Genomic DNA, 19,128 nt, shown 5'->3' on the forward strand with positions numbered 1-19,128 from the left:
TGGAGAAGCATTGAGCTGCCTCAATTGGTTCAGACCCACAGGAGGTTCACTGCCAGTGACCCAGTCGCAGGTTCACCAGAATACCATCTCACATCAGGGTGAGAAGTTTCGATCCAGTCAAGACATCTGTCTCCTGCCAAACACTTCCTTTTATATCACATTCCCGCTGAAAGTAGTTCAGCGTTGGCAGCAAGCCAGCTATTTAAACTATTTGAAAAGATGGCGCTGACTTGACGCTGGCCTACGTGGATCTTGCTTCACCTTATGTAACACTGGAGGCTTGAATGTTGCATGCACCTGAATAGACCAAACAGATGGGTGCTTCAGCTATAGGCTCGGTGTGTTCACGTGTGCTTGTTTCAGAAATTCAAAGTTCCCTGGTGACTGATGAATAAAGGAAAACTTTCTCCTGCTTTCTCTGATAGGACATCATTCCACACTTCCAAGTTTGTTCCACCAAACGGAACCCAGCACAAGTCCGAGCTTGGCAAAAAGTCTCCGCGCTCAGTGCTGCATCACAGCAACAGTAAACACAACAGAAGCAGGAAAAAAGAGCAAACAGCTACTTCTACTTGTACAGCAGGCTGACAGCCACCATTCTTCCAAAAGATAAGTTACACTGCACTCACAGAGCAGTAGGAAGAACACGGCAGCGACGGTGGAAGAGAGGCGCTCACATGAAGGAGCATCACATGTGATTTGTTCTGTCTGATGTATTTCAACTACACTGCTATTTTTGGGAAGTAAATGAGCTGGAGAAGTGGCTGATACAAGTCAAGTGCCCTTTAGCCGACATTTACATGAGCTATTAGGAGCCAGTTGGTGGCGATCAGAAGACCTCATTAAGTCCGAAGTGATGCAGAGATAAGTGAAAGACCTTCCAGATAATGAGGAACCACTGCATCTTTTATATATATATATATATATATATATATATATATATATATATATATATATATATATATATATATATATATATATATATATATATATATATATATAACCAGGACACCAACTGGTGCCTTCTGAAAAAAAAAAATAAATATATATATATATATATATATATATGTGTGTGTGTGTGTATATATATATATATATATATATATATATATATATATACACACACACAGAAATAAATATCGTGTCCTGGAAGAGACTTCCTTCTCCCCAGGACAAGAGACTTATGGGTTTGTCCCAGGGCCCCCCTTCAACGTAGGACATGCTGGAAAAACCTCACTTGTTGACAATTTTAAACCTCTTGTTGAAGAGTACAGCCACTGTTATGGAAAAAAAAGTAGAGCTCACACTTTGCCATCACAAACGCAGGTCTAAAAGTAGACCCATGTCAGCAAGTTGATATGGAATATAATACAGGCCTGAATAGAATAGGAATAATGCATTTTGTTGAGTTATTGTTTAAAGTTTTTTTTCTCTGGAATACTTTTTAGTCCACTGCATAAAAATTCTCCTTAAAATGGCATGAGACATGACTCAAGTGCCACGCTCACCCCTCTCCTGTCCTCTCCTCTCTCTCACTGCCATGAGAAAAGGTTGGTGAAGTGATACGGAGCAGCTCTGGAAGGGTTTGAAAAAAAAGGATGTAGGACTTTAAATTGCAGCTCACTTGAACCATCTTTTCAAGATCACCTACCGCACCTATAAGCTACTTCTTTCACCATCATCAATAGGCCAGTGCTGCTTCATCACCCTTTCAGCTACTGACCACTGCAAAAGTGGAACTCCTCCCAGGGTCCTGCACAGAAGTAGACCTGTGGTGACAAACTTACTGAGGGTTACTTTAAATACAATACGTTCGTTTTCACTTATTGTGAGCCATTTTTATTTTTTATTTGCATTTGTTTGTGTAATATTTCTAGCTTTTACAATGAATGGCAGTTTCAGTAAGTTATTCAGAATAAGTATATACATATAGTTTTAATAAATGCAGATGACACATATTGAGTGTTAAACATTTATTTATTAAATAAATCTGCGTCCTTTAAATCGACACGAAAGATGAGAAGAAACAAGTATTGTTACCAAATTCCCCTGAACAGTAACAAACCTTTTAATAAGCAGAGAGTACTGCATGTCCGCTGTCCCTCCCTCGGCCGCTGCTTCAGACACTAGCAAGTCAGTCTGCTTATGAGGGGACTTAGAGAGCTGGTTCTTATTGATCTACTTCTATGAGTGAAGTCCCGGCATTAGTTCCAGCAGGCTGAGTCGACAGCTGTCGGTGAGCCACTCTACTGGGCCTACATAGCGGGTCTGAGTGCGGCTCGGATGTGCACTTTTGATTTTGATCTCTCCAACATCACTTCTATTGACCGACGCACCGTCCAGCGCTTCACTTGCAAAGAGAAGCACTTGCCTGAGCTTCGGCCCGGACATCCGCCGCCACTGCAGCATTACCCGAGCAGCAACTTTGAGATGATGAATCTTCCATGGTCTGCTGAGGCCCGCCACTAATCACCGCTGTCATCTGCCGGCACCATCCACCGGCCACAGCAATCACAGGTTCGGGTTATCGTGCTACATGAGGCTGACAATCCCACTGCATGTTATCTCAGGGATTGGACTCTCCATAGGTGGACACAAAAGGTCAATCAGAGAGTCCATTCTCAATATTTGCTGGGCTTTGACGCACAATTTTCAAAATATCTGAAACTTTTCCTGGTTGTGTTTGATAAGCGAAGATTAAATGGCAGTTACATGGAACATTACTTTCCCTCAAGTGTGCTTTGGAGATGACAGTCTCAGACAGTGGTGTGGTGTTGTGGTCAGTGGCTTCACGCCCAGTGTTCCCACGAACCCTGTGGGTTACAAATATTCATCACTGTGCTCATGTTCCAGCAACACAAATCGCAAGCGGCCAGCACCCACTGATACTCAACACAACCCTGCCTGAAAATGCATACTAAAATAGGTGACAAATTCCAAGCAAGTTTAACTCACACTGTAATGAATAGCAGTGAGCACTGGCTGCACATGATCTTGTCAAGTGTTCATGACTCCTGATTACCAGTAAACAGATAAGTGCTATAGCTAAACATAAACATTTCTCCATATCATGATGGTACTAATAGTTAGGTGTTTGATATTTAATATATAATATGCATACACGTCACTTCAGTTAAATTTTTTTCAACTAAAAATGGATCAATTTGAAGTGTGTGATGAAGCCAGTCATCAAATGGTGGAAGCTGCCATCTAGTGGTCAGCATATGCATTACACCTATGAGGAGTCTTACTCATGGCGCTTTAAGCTGAGTTGATGCATAGAAGACAAAAAAGGAGAGTCAATGAGTCCATCGTCTACCCACCATTAGGTGGTGGAGTTGTTTTGAAGCAGCTTTCGTCCCTTCTCATAGTCGTCCTGGTCCACGCTGACCAGCAGGTGAATGCCCTCGCTGCCCGCGACCCTTCTCAGAGAGTCTGTGATCAAGACTCCCTTCAGGACCTCCATCAGAGCTCCACTCAGGTAGTCGTTCCAGAAGGCGTCCAGGTTCTTCACATCTGTGAACTTGATGTCGCAGGCGATGGAGCCCAGGTCTCTGGAGCGCAGCAGCGAGGTGGCTTGGCCGAACAACTCAAACTGACGCTCCAGGGGCTGACGCTTGTTGGAGGAGACCCCTTCACGGAGAGCCGACTCATGCTCCAGGTACTCGGCCCTGACTCGCAGGCGGATCTCTGATAATGAAAAGGTGGAGGAGGAGTGAAGTGGTGGAACGTGAACGAGAGGTGGAGGTCAAAGAAAGAAGACGAGGTAGAGGAGGGAGACAGCCCAAATCACCAACAAAAAAGAGCAGAAGTGATGTCACCAGAACAGAAAGAAAAACAGGAACAAAACTGTTAGTGTTTCTTTGGCTCATTTGGATGCAGCAAGTTAAGCAGCTAAGAGAATTAATGTCCGGAAAAAGCAATACAAAACATATTTTTAATGTTAATGTGTGTCTCACCGTGTGACAGTCTTGGATTGGAGGTCATAAATGAGACTGCACGGACCAAGCTTTAGATAGAGCTACATTGTGATGGACTCCTTTCAAGTAATTTCATTCAAAAATGTATTTAAAAAGTCTTATCAAAAACTGTTATCTTCCTAGCATTAAATTTAGCAATTTCATGGACAATGATGTCTTTTAAAATGGATCTTTGTAGACCACTGAGAGAGTTCAGGAGCATAAGTGGCCAGAGGTACAAGAACCTTCTGACTATGTTCTCAGGTAGAAACACGTAAAAGCACTTGCCTCCTGGAGACATCGCCTCCAAATAAATTAATGTTAAATGCTAACTATTTGGCATTTTCAGTGATGAGGTTTTCATTCAGTTTAGCCTCTTTGTCGCAAAAAAAAAAAATGTCGCTTCAGTTAAAGCAGTTGAAAATCAAGGTTTTACCAGAGAAACATAAAGGAAACCAAACAAATGATGGTGTAAACAGGAACATAGGACAAGTGATTGAATCCACAAAAAACAATAATGACAAAACAATAAAGAAAACATTATTGTTTACAGCTTGTTATAATCAAGTTTCCCCATTTTTTTCTGTATTTACAAAGAAAACAGTTAGTTCGTAGCAAATCATAACAAGAAGAACGTAAATAGTGAAGTGTTTTTTGCTCTTTGCGGCAGCTTTGGTTGTCATGCAACAGCACAGCAAGAAGAATTGGAGGATACATACTCTCCCATACAAGAGCTTTTTTGGGATCATCTTCACGTCATTGTCATATTCAAGAGCTTCAAGAGGATCTGTGGAGCGGCTTTGGCTGTAATGAAAAGGCATTATTCCTGAACTCCTACAAGGACAGCACGTGTTGATGGAATTTCTAGGTTCACACCATTTCCAAGACCACATTCTGTTTGATGTTTGAAAAAAAATAACTTTTCTTCAATAATACAAGCCATTACAGTAGAACCAGTAGGAAGTGGATGCAACCTGAATGAACAGTTCTGGAAACCTTGCTAATTAGCTTTAGCTTAGCGATATTAGCCTGTAGTTTAATGACCCCAGTCAGACAAATTTTCACATCTTCCTAGATTCGTACTCATTTAAGATATGTCAAGGGTCATAATGTTACGGCTCTTTATGTCGGTGGCAGGCACGATCGAAGTCACGTTATCACTTCACACTGTCACGTTAAAACTGTGGGTGTGAAGGACATCTTTTATGAACGTATGAAAAGCACGTTCCACACAACAGCAAGATCGATTGCTTCAGTTCAAGTCCGGAAGTTTTCTTTTTCCAAGTGTGGCAGCAGCTCTGTAAGCAATGCTCCCAAGATGTCAGGCAAAAAACCTTGATAACTGTCGGGTGACATTTGAAAATTACAACAGTAGTACACAAGTGAACAGGAACAGGGGAAAATGATCTGACAAAACACTATAGGAGTTCTACATTACTTCAATGATATGGATTAGTATGAAGACTTAAGAGGGGAGAATCATGAACTGAAGAAGTATCTTGGGGGTAAAAACAAACCACTTCAAACCAAAAGTTTCCTGGTTCAACAATGTTACATATAAAGAAGGAGACTTTTGGGTACGATCTATAATAAATCCAAATTATACAGCAGTAGTATAACAGAACTTAAAGCTAGGTTAATTTTAGGTGATAAACTACAATGTACAATGGGATTTTAAAGAGCACTTTCAAAAGGTCATTTGAGATTGCCTTCAGAGGCTGTCCAACAGTGGAAGAAGACAGAAAGAGTTTTAACCACGTCGGACGGATTCATTATCAGGGGACTGGATGGTCTGCACAAAAGTTCAAGACACTGATGGAGGTTGGTTGAGAAGCTACAGTCTGGACTGAAGTCACTGTCCAGGTGAGTCAAGAACTGATGTGACTGCAGCAGCTCAGGAGATGAACATGAAAATCCACTCAGTAGGGCGTTACGACTGGGATTGAGTGATTCATTCACACACGGGCGAAGTTTTAAACACAGTAAGTCGTGGGCAGAACAATGTTTACACATGCTGAACAGTCAATGGCAGGAAATACAACAGTTTCAATGACTGAAGGCAAAAGCATTGTTAGCATCCAAGCACTGTTCCATCACTACTGACTTCACCTTGAAACAAACATACAGCACATCCGATTCCCATTTTTCAACAAATTCCTCATGGTCTGCATGTTAAGGACAATAAAAGGGAGTATATTAATCGACATTCACTGTGAGGTGATAATAAGCATTGAATTTTAAGACAGCTATATATATTTTACACGCCCACATGGAATGACTTGGTGATGACATGGACATTTGCACAAGTCTGGCAGCTTCTTGTCTCTATTGCAATAGTTTTAATAAGAGTGATTTACATCTGATTTACATATAATACTGTTAATACTTAACAGTTTGTTTTTCATGATTCAACGTGCTTTAACCTTTGCAGTGAACTTCAATTTACAATTCATCATTTATAGATTAAAAAAATGTGGGTTAAGCTAAATTGAATAAATGTATCAACAGAACTAATGATATCACCAAACACTTATTCATGTGATTCATGTGAGTTAAATAACTCTTGAAACATGATCATTTGGAATTTTAAAAATATTTTTTCCAGAGTGTGCACTTGCCTCTTGTGCCTCAATTGTTAAAGTTCACTATGTGAAAAGACGACTTGGGCTACAGCTAGCGTGCTTCTGACAGGAGTAAAGACAAAGTACTTAGTAAATACTTGACACTACACTTAAAGTGAATCCAATGTTTTATTTTACAAATTCTTTATCAGGGAATTAACGACTGCCTAGTCAGACCTTTTGAATCGTACACAGAAGCAGGTCTGTAGTAAACATCAGCCCTCCACTCAATTTTCATGTTTAGTAGTGACCTCCAATTCTGCATTACCGTGTCATCGTGAGCAGGGAAGAAGAAAGGTCGCAGCACAGAACAGAGAGCCATAAACCCACAGAAACACAGGGGCAGTCGTTTTGATGGGGTTAGAGAGCACTTCACGCTCCATGAGACACAGAGACATCCACTTAGACAGGACATTAGGAAGCACAGCTTTCATTTTCACACTTAAACAGCTAGCCAGTTTGGCTTCCTACATCTCATCCTTGCAAAAAAGAAAAAGAAATTTAAGTACCCATTTACGAGGAGTCACTTGGCAAGGAGAGCTTCAACTCTTTATCGATCCGTTTTTCTGCAGAATGACGGACCAAGCCACTGGAGGGCTTACTGAGAGGCGGACAGAAATCTCTTCCCCTCCCTAAAAACCAAAAAAAAAACACCTCTGTCCCATTTTGCGTAGCTCGAAAATAATACGCTCATCACTGCATCTGAACGTGTGAGAGGATAGTGATTTCCTGACACACGAGTCGGTCTGTTTAGAACTGTGAACACAGAGAGGACAGAGAGAAACAAGCTCAAGTGGGTTGACCAAGTTGGAGCAGTTGTTTAAACAGCAAGTCAGAATCACATCAATAGCGGATTACGTTTCCTGTAGCTGAGGTCGGTCATGAATATGGGTCCCGCTATCCTCAGAAGAATTCTTTGATATCACCAAATGTAAACAAGACAGCCAAGAATGCAACACTTTTCACTTTCAGTTAGAAGGAATTTGATGAAGATGCTTATTTAATTTTATTATTATTATTATTAGCTTTTTATTTATTTGAGGATCAAGTTTTACTTTCATGGATGATGATTTGGCAAATTTGGAATCTCATCTTCAAGTACAGTTAAACATAACTGAATCAAAAGGAGAGGAACAAGTATGGTTTATCCAAACTGGACTTTAAGCTAATCAATTGCAACTTCACTTGAAGTCTTGTTACACATCAATCTTTTTTTGGTGAAAACAGAAAACACCCTGGTGAGACAAAGAGAACAACAAGCAGAGACAAAGAGGAACCACTAGACTCAAGAGCCAAATTTTAAATGCGTCTGTGGTGCGAGAAAGTTAAGTCAAGTCACTGTAACTGAATTATGTTCTTTTAATTTGCACCCAAGTGAAAGCGTAAAGACTAGAAATACACAGTCACCACCTGGTGAATTTACTGAGCGCAGTCCTCAATCTTTTGTTTTACAATCCACAAAACCGACATTTCTAATTGTGGTGATTTTCATTGTCAGGAGTCACTGTGGAAACTTGAGTTAAAAGGACCTGGAGGATGAATCATACCCAGAGCGAGTGTAAGAGGACTGAAAATGCTGTGGGGCCTGAATCCTACTGAACTGTCGTATCTATCTCTGCTCCCTCTTGACAAATGCACACCAGGCTCACACAGGGCACAGAGATAAGATACAGCAGGGGCTTCCTTCAGCAAAGCAATGCTGGCTGATTTTCCTCAGAACCGCTCGGGTAAAGGTTACACGGGTCTTAACACTTATCTGTCGGCAGCCATTTCGATAGCGAAGATGAAAAACTACAGCAAAACAGGAGAGGGGTTATCTGGAGGAAGACAATTGGCTATGCAAGACAAGTTTTTTTCCCAATGTAAATGTGACTAATTATGACTGACGGGAAATTGAATAAAATGGCAGAACTTGTTTTCTAATTTACCTTTAAGTTGCAAAAGCAAATTAGATTTGAGGTGCAGCATCATTTCATAAAGTCTATCAGATTTCGATGGCACCACACGACTACAAGTCCCATGACGCAACAGAAGAAGCGGAAACAGTTTTAGGTTTTGACTCCATTTTGCAATCGTGATTCAACAGGCTCACTTTCTGCAATTTCAGTTCACATTAACTCTATGTGTCACCCAACTATGACAAGCATCTTTCCTTCCTGCACCCACTGTGGCCTTTTGAGGACCGGTTTGAGACCCATGACCTAATCCATCTGTGTCAGAGTTTTATGCTGCGTTCCAGTTACCCAGTGTTTCATTTAACCTACATTACGTTCTGGGGCGCCATCTTGGATTGCGAATTCAGGTGGTGAGAAGTCACGCAGCTTCCGACTGGGAAATACAGTGTGGGGTGATATCTGGGAATTTCCCAGTGGAAACGCAGGATAAGAATTGGTCAAACTGGTCTGATGGGAGTTGGATTTTTACATTGTTCAAAAACGCTTGTGTTCGCCAAGGTTTGCGAAGCCTCTATCACCCATTGAAGTGTAACCTCCATGAGACCTCTGAAGTTGCTTTAGGAACACACGAAACCTGACTTCTTTCTGTGAAACCTTCACTCGGATGTTTTTGTCCCGCATGGACGATTGAGTGGCTCAAGAAATCTGGAATTTGGAGGCCAAGCCATTGTACACCATTCATGAAACCCTTTTTTTCCCTTTCCGGGCAGGTGCATTATCCTGACAACTACCATGAACTGGTGACCAAGGTCTGCAGCAGTGCTTAGGTAGATTTGCTAACGCAACATCTGCAGGAATGAAAGGGTCCAAGGCTTCCCAGAATCACACTGACAAAAGCATCATGCTGGCTTGTCCAACTCTACAGTGAATCCAGGCACCATGTGGGTCCAAGGTTGGTCACATAAACTCACCAGGCCAGGAGGCATTTCACTATTGGTCTGATCCTCAAATTGAAAGGGCCAATATGAGGTAGTCGAGAGGACAGAGCTTAAAAAGCAACAAAATAATTTCAATACCACACCAATTTGCTTGTGACATTATCAGTAGGAGAACGTTTCACCAGGGTCTTTTTGTTACCTCACATCTGTTTCTTTAAGAGACACTTATGTCCAAGTCTCTTTGGACACTAACAGTTTTTACATTTATGTGTTACAATAGACAGGCAACCAACAAAAAGCAAAGAGGCAGGCCCCACCCCTGCTACAACAAGGGGGAGGATCTTATTTTACCTTAGACATTGGCCCAGACTTGTGAGAACGTGTGCGACTGATGTGAGCTCGCGCACTTGCGCAACACAGAAGGGATTTTGTTTTGTTTTGCTCCTCTGCTCCTCATCATCCCTTGAGTCTTAGGTTACTGGTTCTGAGTCACAGTCTCCAGTAATCCTGGTGGAATCAAATGTAGGGTCAAGACAGCAGCAAGAAGAGAGTCATAGGCAACATCACTACATTGCTAAAATCACTTTGGATTGTTTGGATTGGCCAAGCATTGCAAAACTAAATATCAGTGATGTTGAGAGGACATGTTTTACTGTGCAGTCAGAAACAAAGGAGAAGGAGGGACCACAAATAAAGAGGAACGTCCTCTCAACGTGAGGTTTTTGAAGAACACTGATGCTGAGGAATGTGCAGGATTCCAAGCATGTAATTTACAAAGACATGGCTGACGCCAACACTGACTATTCGAAGAGCTGGAATCTGATATTATATAAAAGAACACAGTGAAATGAGCAATTGCTATTAGATTTCTGAGCTTGTCCAGGCTAAGTTTACTGTACAAAACATTCAGAAACTGCTGCTTTAGGCCATTTTCTGGAAACCATGAGATGAAATTTCAGACATGCATTCAAAAATAAAACTCAGGAATGTAATGTAGAAACATATGGAAACATTCTGAGCAAGAACTTAGCTAATATTACACTGCCCTTTACTAAATACAGTTGCACAACAGACAAGAAAGAGTTGGATAATGCTTCGTTCCAACAGCATGATAAATAATAAAAGAAAATTACAGCAAGTATTTTTGTTATTTATCCATGTCGATAATGGCATTTGCAAACTATTATTGTGAGTTATGTGTTTCATGAGAGCAATATTGATGTCAGCCATGTGGGAGAGAGGAGTTTTAATATTTGGCAAATGCTCAGAGTTCCTCAGGTTATTTCCTCGCCGATGTTGTTCTGGATTGCAAGGGATGTTTTTGTCAAGAGAAGGAACAAATGCGGCATACACTTAGTCTTCTCATTTGTTACAGAGGAAAAAATGCACTTCAAGGTCTTATACAGTACTAAGGAAAACAACACAGTAACCTTCATAATATTTGACCAATCAGTGGGCAGCAAACAAGGACGAATGATGGTCCAAATGGGTGAATGACAGATGAGGGCCGTTTCCTTTTGCCTTCTTATGATCATGAAACGTACTGAAAGATGTCTATTGTTCGTGTGTCAGAGTTTCGTTGTGGAGTGATGATGAAACCAAATATCATACCATCTTAGGTATAACCGATTATTTCTGGTTTTGTTATCCAAAAAAAACTTCTTGTGTCTGTCTTGTGAGATTGTGAGTGCATAGATTTCAGTATCATACTGTGCAGATGACTAACAGATCAGAAATGCAATGAGTTTGTTTGGAAAATTGAAATACTTGTTCGATTGCAGATAAGAAACAGAGAACACCTGGAGTAAAAAGCATGCAGTAAGCAAAGTTGCCAGTTGTTTCGTGTGTGTGTGTGTGTGTGTGTGTGTGTGTGTGTGTGTGTGTGTGTGTGTGTGTAGAACAAGGAGAAAAACAAAACATGGATGCGCACAGGTATGGAGTTTGAAACTGTCATTATGCTAACACATGACCTGAAGGCAGAGATTTAAGTGAGAGCTTGAAAAACATCATTATTTACATTCTTTGGAGTATTTTTTTAAATGCATGAGTTTGGTTAGAACTAGCAAGACTAGTTTTAAGTTTGCTTTCAGATGCTTGGAACACTGACGCTCACAATGAAACTCACGAATCACAAAAACATGATTTGATGAGGCTGACAAACAGGCAAGGTGAGCAGCAATAAACTCTGAAGGAACTCTACTTACTGCAAGACACTCTAGGAGGCGGCGGCAGGGGTTTCATGGGCTTCTGTGTCTTTTTGGGTCGGCGACTCCAACCGTAGCCCCTCTTCTTCCTTCGCTTCCTGGGAGTTAACCCAGACAAACTGCGGTGTTCATCACCTGAGTGAGAAGCAAGTGACACGATCACAGTGGTGAAAGGAGGTTGACTATGATCACTTCGAAGTCACTTTGATCACAATTGAAGTCGCTCATTGATGCTTTTTCCTCACATTAAACCCATATTCCCCTGAGATTTAAAACAATAGAAGAACAGCTTTCAGGTCACAGACAAACAAAACAAAAATCTGGTTTGCAAAAACCAGTTTGACAACAAATTTACAAGTTAAGTTGTAAAGAGTTTTTTTTTCTTCCAGGCTTTCTTGACAATCACTGAAACCCTTAGGACATACCTGGATTTAACTGCTGTGTAAAGGCCTGTGGAAGAACCACCTCAGGTTCACTGGAGCTGGGCTGCATGATGGAAGCACACACCAACTCTCCGTAGTGCGACCCATGTCTTATTGCACATCTTTCTGGAGATACTGAGAAAATAAAAGACCGTTCAACCAAAAAAAATAAATAAACATTTGAAATCCAGTCATTCATAGCAGGCACTTAAATACAGAGTACTATCATGTCTTACATCTTTTCATCTCGACTCACTGACACACATTTTAACATCCTCACCTGCTCTCTTCTTCTTGCGCGACAGTAAAGGCAGCAGGTCATGACGTGTGATGATTCTCAGTAGTTCAAGCAGGGGCTTCAGATCAGCATCACTCAGACAGCCTCTCCTCTCCAGCTCCAACAGCAGCTCCAGACCACTTTTGGGCTTGAATGAGGGCACTGCCTGATGTTTGGGGTTTTGGGGCTGTATCCGTCTCCAGGCTTTAAGTAGCTCAGGACTTGGAGAGACCCCGATGAGGTCGTTCTCATCGGGCTCAACTGTCCAGTCGGTAGGGTCTAATGGGTGAGAGGCGGTGCAGGTTTCATTCAGGAAGAAGCAGAGGACCTCTATGTCATTCTCTGTCAGTTGAGAACCAACGATGTGAAAGACCTCGTGGAGAGTCAGCATCCCAAAATAGTTGAGACATTTCTTTTCACTAGAGTGATGTGAATCCCCTGCCATGGTGAGCTTTCTACCTCCTCCTTTAGTCTGTGAAGAGAAATATCTAAAATAAGAGTCTGACGCCGTAATTTTCCTTTTCATAAAAGTTTCTGTCAAGGAAATAAACATCACGAGTGGAACACTAAAAAGCGCACGCTAGTATTTGGAACAGACTATTGAAGATTTGAGTCCATACAGGTGGAAAAATAAGTGACGGTAGCTGTCTGAACTACGAGAGGCAGAGAGACACATTTAAAATGTCGCAAACGTGACAGAATATGCTAGAATCCTAACTAGAATGGATTACGTCTGTGTCTTGATCCATATCTGCCAGTGATGTATCATTTGTGTCTGACATTTAAACATTGAACAACGCGCAAACGTCACTAACTGTCAACATTGAGACTATATTTAAGTGCTAGCAAGATTGTAATGAACACATTAATAGCCTGCTAGTCGACTGTGACTGCTGAGTGACACGCAGACACACGCAACAAGGCGTTGACTACAACAAGACCAACAGCTCTCACGTCTCACACAGGTCATCTATTCCGCCCGGGACACGGCCCAGCTCTCCAGGTAGCCTCACCTGTTTGTCCAACAGGCCTCAGGTGAGCTGCTTCCCCGAGGAGAATCCTTCACACTCGCAGCAGCGACCAGTCAAATGTAAATTTCACCGCTGGCGTGTTGCGTAACCGGTCACGTGTCTGCGGGCAAAACACAAGCAAGCGTGCTTTAAACAGCACTTAGAAAATAACACTCACAAAAGTAACATACAAGGGCTTGAAACATTTATTTGAAAAACGAAAAGGTGACGTTTGGCAACCATACGTACACAAAACACATTTAGCCAGTTTAGCTATGTTAGCTAAGCACGGTTTGTAAATTCAACGCTGACGTTAATGAAAGGAACAGAAGCGTTTTGTCAGGTCTGCACCTACATTCGTGTTATTCCAGAGTGTTATTCACCCGCCTGACACGAGCGAAACTCACCAAACTGCTGAAGTCCTCCACAGCACCGAGCAGCTCAGCTGTCACCACAATAACAGCGAGACTGACCAATCACAGGCCGACCGTTGCTCTCTGTGGTTGTGGCTGATCTCACGTCAGATATTTGGCATCTTCACCATCGGCTTGGTACTGTAGCTATTCAAGAACAGCTGATCTGAGACCGGATGGTTGCCAACCAGCGCTTTCGCACACAAAACAAAACAAAAATCCCCACATATTTTGGTATTTAAATTAAAATTTCATTCCCTCTTTACAGTAGCACCACTACATAAAAGTAAAAATAAAAACAAAAATTATGTTTATGATCCATCATGAGTTGCTTTATCAACCTTTGCCGTTAGATGGCGCAGTTTCAGCAGTGTTAGCCGGAAGTGCAAAAAAACAATTCCGGCCCTGTAAACAGAGCGTCAGAACTGTGGAGATTCCGTCTGCTTGTGTCGTGAGTATATTCTATTGAACTATATTCATCACTATAGACTAACGTACATGTTGTGAACTACTCAACAGCACGAGGCTTGGAACTGCCTCATATGAATCGATGTAGAGAAGTGCTGGTCTTCTTGTCGATGCCGTGGTGTTTTTATGAGCAAAGTTGTGTGTGTTTTTGCCGAAATCATTGTCTTTTGGTTTTGTGAAAACTAAGCATAGTGTGTCTTGATACCACAAACGTTTTGTAGTACTATGCTTTAAATGTTTGACTGAACGGCCGGTGAGTTTGGTGATGTGGCAGTGACCAACCCCTTTGTTGACTAATGTTTTCCTATGGTGTATCGAATGGCTGGATTGTCCGAGATCGGTTACAAAAGTGAAATAAAGTGAGGCCAAGGTATGTGTTTAGGTTGTTGATGAATAGTAGGAAGTTACTGGTGTTTGAGGAAAAACAGCCACAATGAAGACTGCTTCATTTTCAACAATATTGCCGCAGTTTCTATTGAGTATGGTGTATGTTCATGGATGATCCATCATATATTGAGTTTTTATTTTGCTTGCTCCCAGTCGCTGTGTGTAGTCTTGACATCAGTCCTTACCTTGTTCTTACTTCAAGTCAGGCGATCAAGCAAAACAGAACAATGGTTTGTTGCATGATAGTTGTCTCACATTATTGAACGTGATATATTAAAGGTGAACATAGCCGGACATTCTCTAATTTACTCTTAATATTGTCTTACCCCAAGTGCCATTTTGCTTTCAGAATTACTTTTAACACGTTGGTGTTAGTTTTCTGAAATATAAAAAATATGAAATATCACATTTTTTATTTTCTCAGGTTATTACTGTTTTTTTTAATCTCAGAAAAAAATGTACATTTCCTTTATTTTTTTTCAAACACATTGTATGTTTAACTGTCTTCAGCATGTTGACCTACAGGTTTACACGCCCGATCTGTTTTATAATAGACACTGAGCACTTGTCACACACAAATACTGCGGTTACACAATTGTTCTCAGATGGATTCAAAGAGAACCACATTAGATAAGATGACCTTTACATACATGACATTTCAGAAATGAAAGGATTATTAATTGAAACAACAATTCCTTTTTTTCACATCTTATTTTTGATGTATAAGATGTACCGCAACAAACCTATAAATGTTAAATTCATAAGTGTTAAGAATTCCCTGAGAAACCAAACAATTTTTCTAAACTATTAATAACAACATATGGAATAGTAGTTTTTGTGTATGAAACAGTCTTTGGCCACAACGTAGTGAGCATCTCGAAATACAGTACAGGAACAGCGATGTCGCTATTAAATTGCACCATCTAGTGTTGGGGAGATGATCTGACGCAGTCGGATTCACAAATCCAACTAAACGCTGATGTTTTGTTGATGGTTTCTTGTTGATTTCTTTCATTGTCTAATTTCCTTTATTGACACTGCTGCGCGTCTAGCTGTCAAATGCCCGCAGAAGCACCGAAGGGAGAGAACTGTCTGGTCGACATGGAGAGTAAAGGGGGGGATCTGTTCAGCGCTGAAGATGCTCACCCAACTGGAACAGGGGGAGCTGGAATCTTGGCAAAGTGAGCTCATTCATTTTAATAACATCCGATCCATTATACTACAAAGGATTGATCTATTTACGTCTGAAACTCAATCGCTTTTTCATTCAAACACAGACTCGGTCTACCGAAAGGTTTCTCCCCCAGCATGGCCAAGGAGTGGCTCGACAGGCGGCGGTTGTCCATCAGGCCGTGGGCCAGCTTCGTTGACCAGCGCAAGTTTTCCAAACCCCGGAATTTTGGGGAATTCTGCCAGCGAGTGGTGAAAAATGTGGAGGTTTACAACAGCAACTACACCTTCATCTTTCTGGGTCTCATTCTTTACTGCATGTAAGTGGAACCTTCTCTTTCTTTCCGAGATGTGAGTCTTGAATCAGCCGCTTATTTACATTTGCTCGAACCTGCAAACCTTCACATCTAAAAGGGATCATAACTTTTGAGTGAGCACTAATCTGTATGTGTCTTTTGCTGTTCAGCATCAGCTCCCCAATGTTGCTCATCGCTCTGGCTGTGTTCGTCGGAGCCTTCTATGCCATTCACCTCAAATCTCTGGAGTCCAAACTAGTCATTATGGGTGAGCAGTGTTGGAACCGAACCTTGAAATCATGACATGAACGAAGAACATTGTCTTTAATAAACTGTGTCATCTTATCAGGCAAGGAGCTGACCACCCCTCACCAGATGGGCTTGGCTGGAGCCGTGTCTCTGCCTGTGTTCTGGCTGGCAGGAGCTGGGGCTGCTGTGTTTTGGGTTCTGGGTGAGTTTTTTTTCCTGGTGACTTTGTTTCTAACGTGTCGATTGTGTTGTTGCTTTGTGTACTCCTTATATTTGCCTTTAATGTTACTGGGCTGCTGTACAAAGTAAAATAAAGACAGTCTAATCTTGCATAGCTGTCCCTCAGGTTTGCCCGTCATTTTGAAAACGGTCTTGTCTGGTTCGTGTATTATGGAGACACTGCTCTGATTTGTGGTACCATCTAGCATAAAATATTGATATCACAGTGAAGGGCCTTCATCAGAATGATGTCTTTTAAGTGCATTGAATGAGCTACTAGCACACATGCGAACTAACAATATGCTGACTAAAACACAGAAACTGCAATGCCTTTGTGCAACACTTCAGAATTCTGCCGATGTAGTGGTAAAGTAATCTAGATTTGTGAGGCAATACTCATAAATAAATCATGTGTATTTCCTTGCTTCAGTTTGTGCTTCACACACAACAGAGTCATTTACTTGTGTGCAGGAGCGACTCTGTTTGTGATCGGTTCCCATGCGGCGTTCCGAGAGCTGGAAGGGTCCGACATGGAGGAGCTGCTGATGGAGCCAGTGTGAAGAGGAGCAGCTGGTGGATCAGTCCTTTTTATTTCTTATTTCTCTTACTGCCTTGTGATTATCGCAGCGACGGTCAAGTGAATGTGGCTCCAGTTAATTTCCTGCGCGCCGTCTTCCATTTACCCCGGCAGCCTCGCCTGCAATCCTGTTACAAACTGGTTATTTCTTTTAGCTCCCATCTGGAGTGCTGGAGCACATTCTCATTGTCTGCCTTCTTTCTCGGAATATTTTGTAAATGGGACACTACTCTAACACTTAAATCATCCACGAGCTATAGACTTCAAAATACAAATGCTTGATTTTAAATTTCTTTATCGTGCCATATTGCGACAGAATGGCAATAATATTCTTCATGTGGTCAATTTTATAAAAAACATATCTAATTGAATTCACTAAAATGTGAAGAGAAACCCGGAAAGGTCACAGCATATTGTTTTATTCATTGGCATGTGTCATCATCTGTAACCACCATCATGAAAGCTTTCACATATTTAAATGACAAACTGGTTGTGCAATAAACTTGTCAAGTAAATGTCTCCATTTTTTATCCGTGCAGGGTTGTGTCCATTTTCTGGATTTCAGCTCCACCCTAGTCCTGTAAACCTGTCATTCATGTTTGTAAATGGGAGGCTGGTCTGTGTATGGAATTTGGGATAATTTGAATTAAAATAATTTACATATTTGTGGATACAGTTCTGCAATTGAAGCATAATTTTATTAATTCTAAACATGTATAATTGTGATGTGTGTTTGGGTGTGAGAGTATTACATCCCTCTTCATTCACTAGTTGCCACTTCAGGTCCTGGTTTACAGGACATGTGAGTCATTGGTCGCCTTCTGCTTCATAAATACATAAATATAGATATCATATAAACACGCTTAAAAGTACATAGCCGGGGTCTGTTTATTTACATTTGTATCTAGTACTTATTTATAAATAAATTATTCATTAAAAAAAGAAGACTGTTGTGCATATGTTTCAGGAAAAAGTAGAGTTATCAACATGAAATAAATAACATACTTCAGATAAAATGCACCTAAGTAAAAATACCCTCAAGAGCCAAGGTTATTTTTTTAAATAGTATTTTATTGTGTTTAACATTTCAACTATGTGGCGTTCATGTCAAAATGAAAAGGTCCATCAAGAAAAATCACGCTTTATTCTTGTTTAAAGACCAACATTCACCTAAACATAATTGCATCCATTCATTACTTACCAGGTGTCCAGGGTCACATCCCAGTGACATGCTAAAGTAGAATTACAATCATTACCCATGAACTTGCTGCTACAAAAAGTCTTTGACTGTTGGCTCCATCAGCGCCTCGGCGGAGCTCACCTGAGGTCACATTTGGGTATGAAAGGATGAATTGAGAGTCAAACTCTCGAGTCCTGTTTGAAATGTCAGAAGGCCACTGAACATGAAGAGGAGCTTTCAAGCTCTTCATGAGGATGATGGCCTCCGAGGCAGACTTCAATTACGGCCCCCAAAACATGGCTTCATTTGTAACCATCTCTGAAGCTCCTCTCAAGTGTTGCATGAATTGACCCCCGACCCTGGATGGACTCACCTGGTTCCACTTAGTGCATAATCATGTTGATGAAGACGGGGGTGTGTGTGTTCTTACAACTCATCTTCTGTCTCTGCTTCGCCAAATGCTCCATCGCTCAGCAGCCCCCCCCCACATCTCCTCCCATGACCCCTGTGACCTGTGCTCTGTGACAGCATGGCGAGTGGGACCCCGTGCTCAGGTTGCCATGGCAATGACCTTGAAGGGCTTCAGTCTCACACAGATCCACAAACACACACTGCGGCAAAGGCTGCCGATCGATATTCTATTATATGGAGGGAGGCTATGGGGGAGGAGGGGGAGTGGCACTGCTGAGGCACAGGGGAAATTAAAGAGTGTTTGTCAGTGAGGGGGACACAACATGCTCGTGGGTGGGTGTGTGAGTGTGTGAGCACCAAACAACAGACAATTCATTTCCACATTTTCAGACTGAATATTAAAGGTGTTCACGTGTTTAATTGTTTGTCCAA

General features: G+C 41.4%; 2 protein-coding genes across 3 annotated transcripts; one reads left to right on the plus strand and one right to left on the minus strand.

Moving 5' to 3' along the window:
* Window positions 1-1,973: 1,973 nt before the first annotated feature.
* Window positions 1,974-13,806, minus strand: dedd1 (death effector domain-containing 1). Its single transcript, XM_053881126.1, has 6 exons — window positions 13,734-13,806; window positions 13,330-13,447; window positions 12,320-12,788; window positions 12,043-12,174; window positions 11,618-11,752; window positions 1,974-3,690 (listed from the first exon to the last, which is right to left on the minus strand). The coding sequence occupies exons 3-6, from the start codon at window positions 12,759-12,761 to the stop codon at window positions 3,326-3,328; spliced, it is 1,074 nt and encodes a 357-aa protein (XP_053737101.1). The 5' UTR covers window positions 12,762-12,788; window positions 13,330-13,447; window positions 13,734-13,806; the 3' UTR covers window positions 1,974-3,325.
* Window positions 13,266-17,620, plus strand: rabac1 (Rab acceptor 1 (prenylated)). 2 transcript variants are annotated; one of them, XM_053881125.1, is made up of 6 exons: window positions 13,266-13,351; window positions 15,647-15,775; window positions 15,872-16,084; window positions 16,231-16,328; window positions 16,410-16,511; window positions 17,000-17,620. In XM_053881125.1, the coding sequence occupies exons 2-6, from the start codon at window positions 15,654-15,656 to the stop codon at window positions 17,086-17,088; spliced, it is 624 nt and encodes a 207-aa protein (XP_053737100.1). In that variant the 5' UTR covers window positions 13,266-13,351; window positions 15,647-15,653; the 3' UTR covers window positions 17,089-17,620. The 2 variants fall into 2 exon arrangements, with proteins under 2 accessions (XP_053737100.1, XP_053737099.1); XM_053881124.1 differs by lacking the exon at window positions 13,266-13,351 and adding an exon at window positions 14,110-14,190.
* Window positions 17,621-19,128: the final 1,508 nt, after the last annotated feature.

The sequence above is a fragment of the Synchiropus splendidus genome, chromosome 12 (assembly GCF_027744825.2).
Source record: "Synchiropus splendidus isolate RoL2022-P1 chromosome 12, RoL_Sspl_1.0, whole genome shotgun sequence".
NCBI classification, from domain to species: Eukaryota; Metazoa; Chordata; class Actinopteri; order Syngnathiformes; family Callionymidae; genus Synchiropus; species Synchiropus splendidus.

Coding starts and splice junctions, on each gene's coding strand:
- rabac1 (XM_053881125.1), top strand. CDS start 15,654: ATGCCCGCAGAAGCACCGAAGGGAGAGAACTGTCTGGTCGACATGGAG. Junction 15,776..15,871: donor GGAGCTGGAATCTTGGCAAA/GTGAGCTCATTC, acceptor ATTCAAACACAG/ACTCGGTCTACCGAAAGGTT. Junction 16,085..16,230: donor GGTCTCATTCTTTACTGCAT/GTAAGTGGAACC, acceptor TTTGCTGTTCAG/CATCAGCTCCCCAATGTTGC.
- dedd1 (XM_053881126.1), bottom strand. CDS start 12,761: ATGGCAGGGGATTCACATCACTCTAGTGAAAAGAAATGTCTCAACTAT. Junction 12,175..12,319: donor GCGCAAGAAGAAGAGAGCAG/GTGAGGATGTTA, acceptor TTATTTTCTCAG/TATCTCCAGAAAGATGTGCA. Junction 3,691..11,617: donor GCCTCCTAGAGTGTCTTGCA/GTAAGTAGAGTT, acceptor TTTCATTATCAG/AGATCCGCCTGCGAGTCAGG.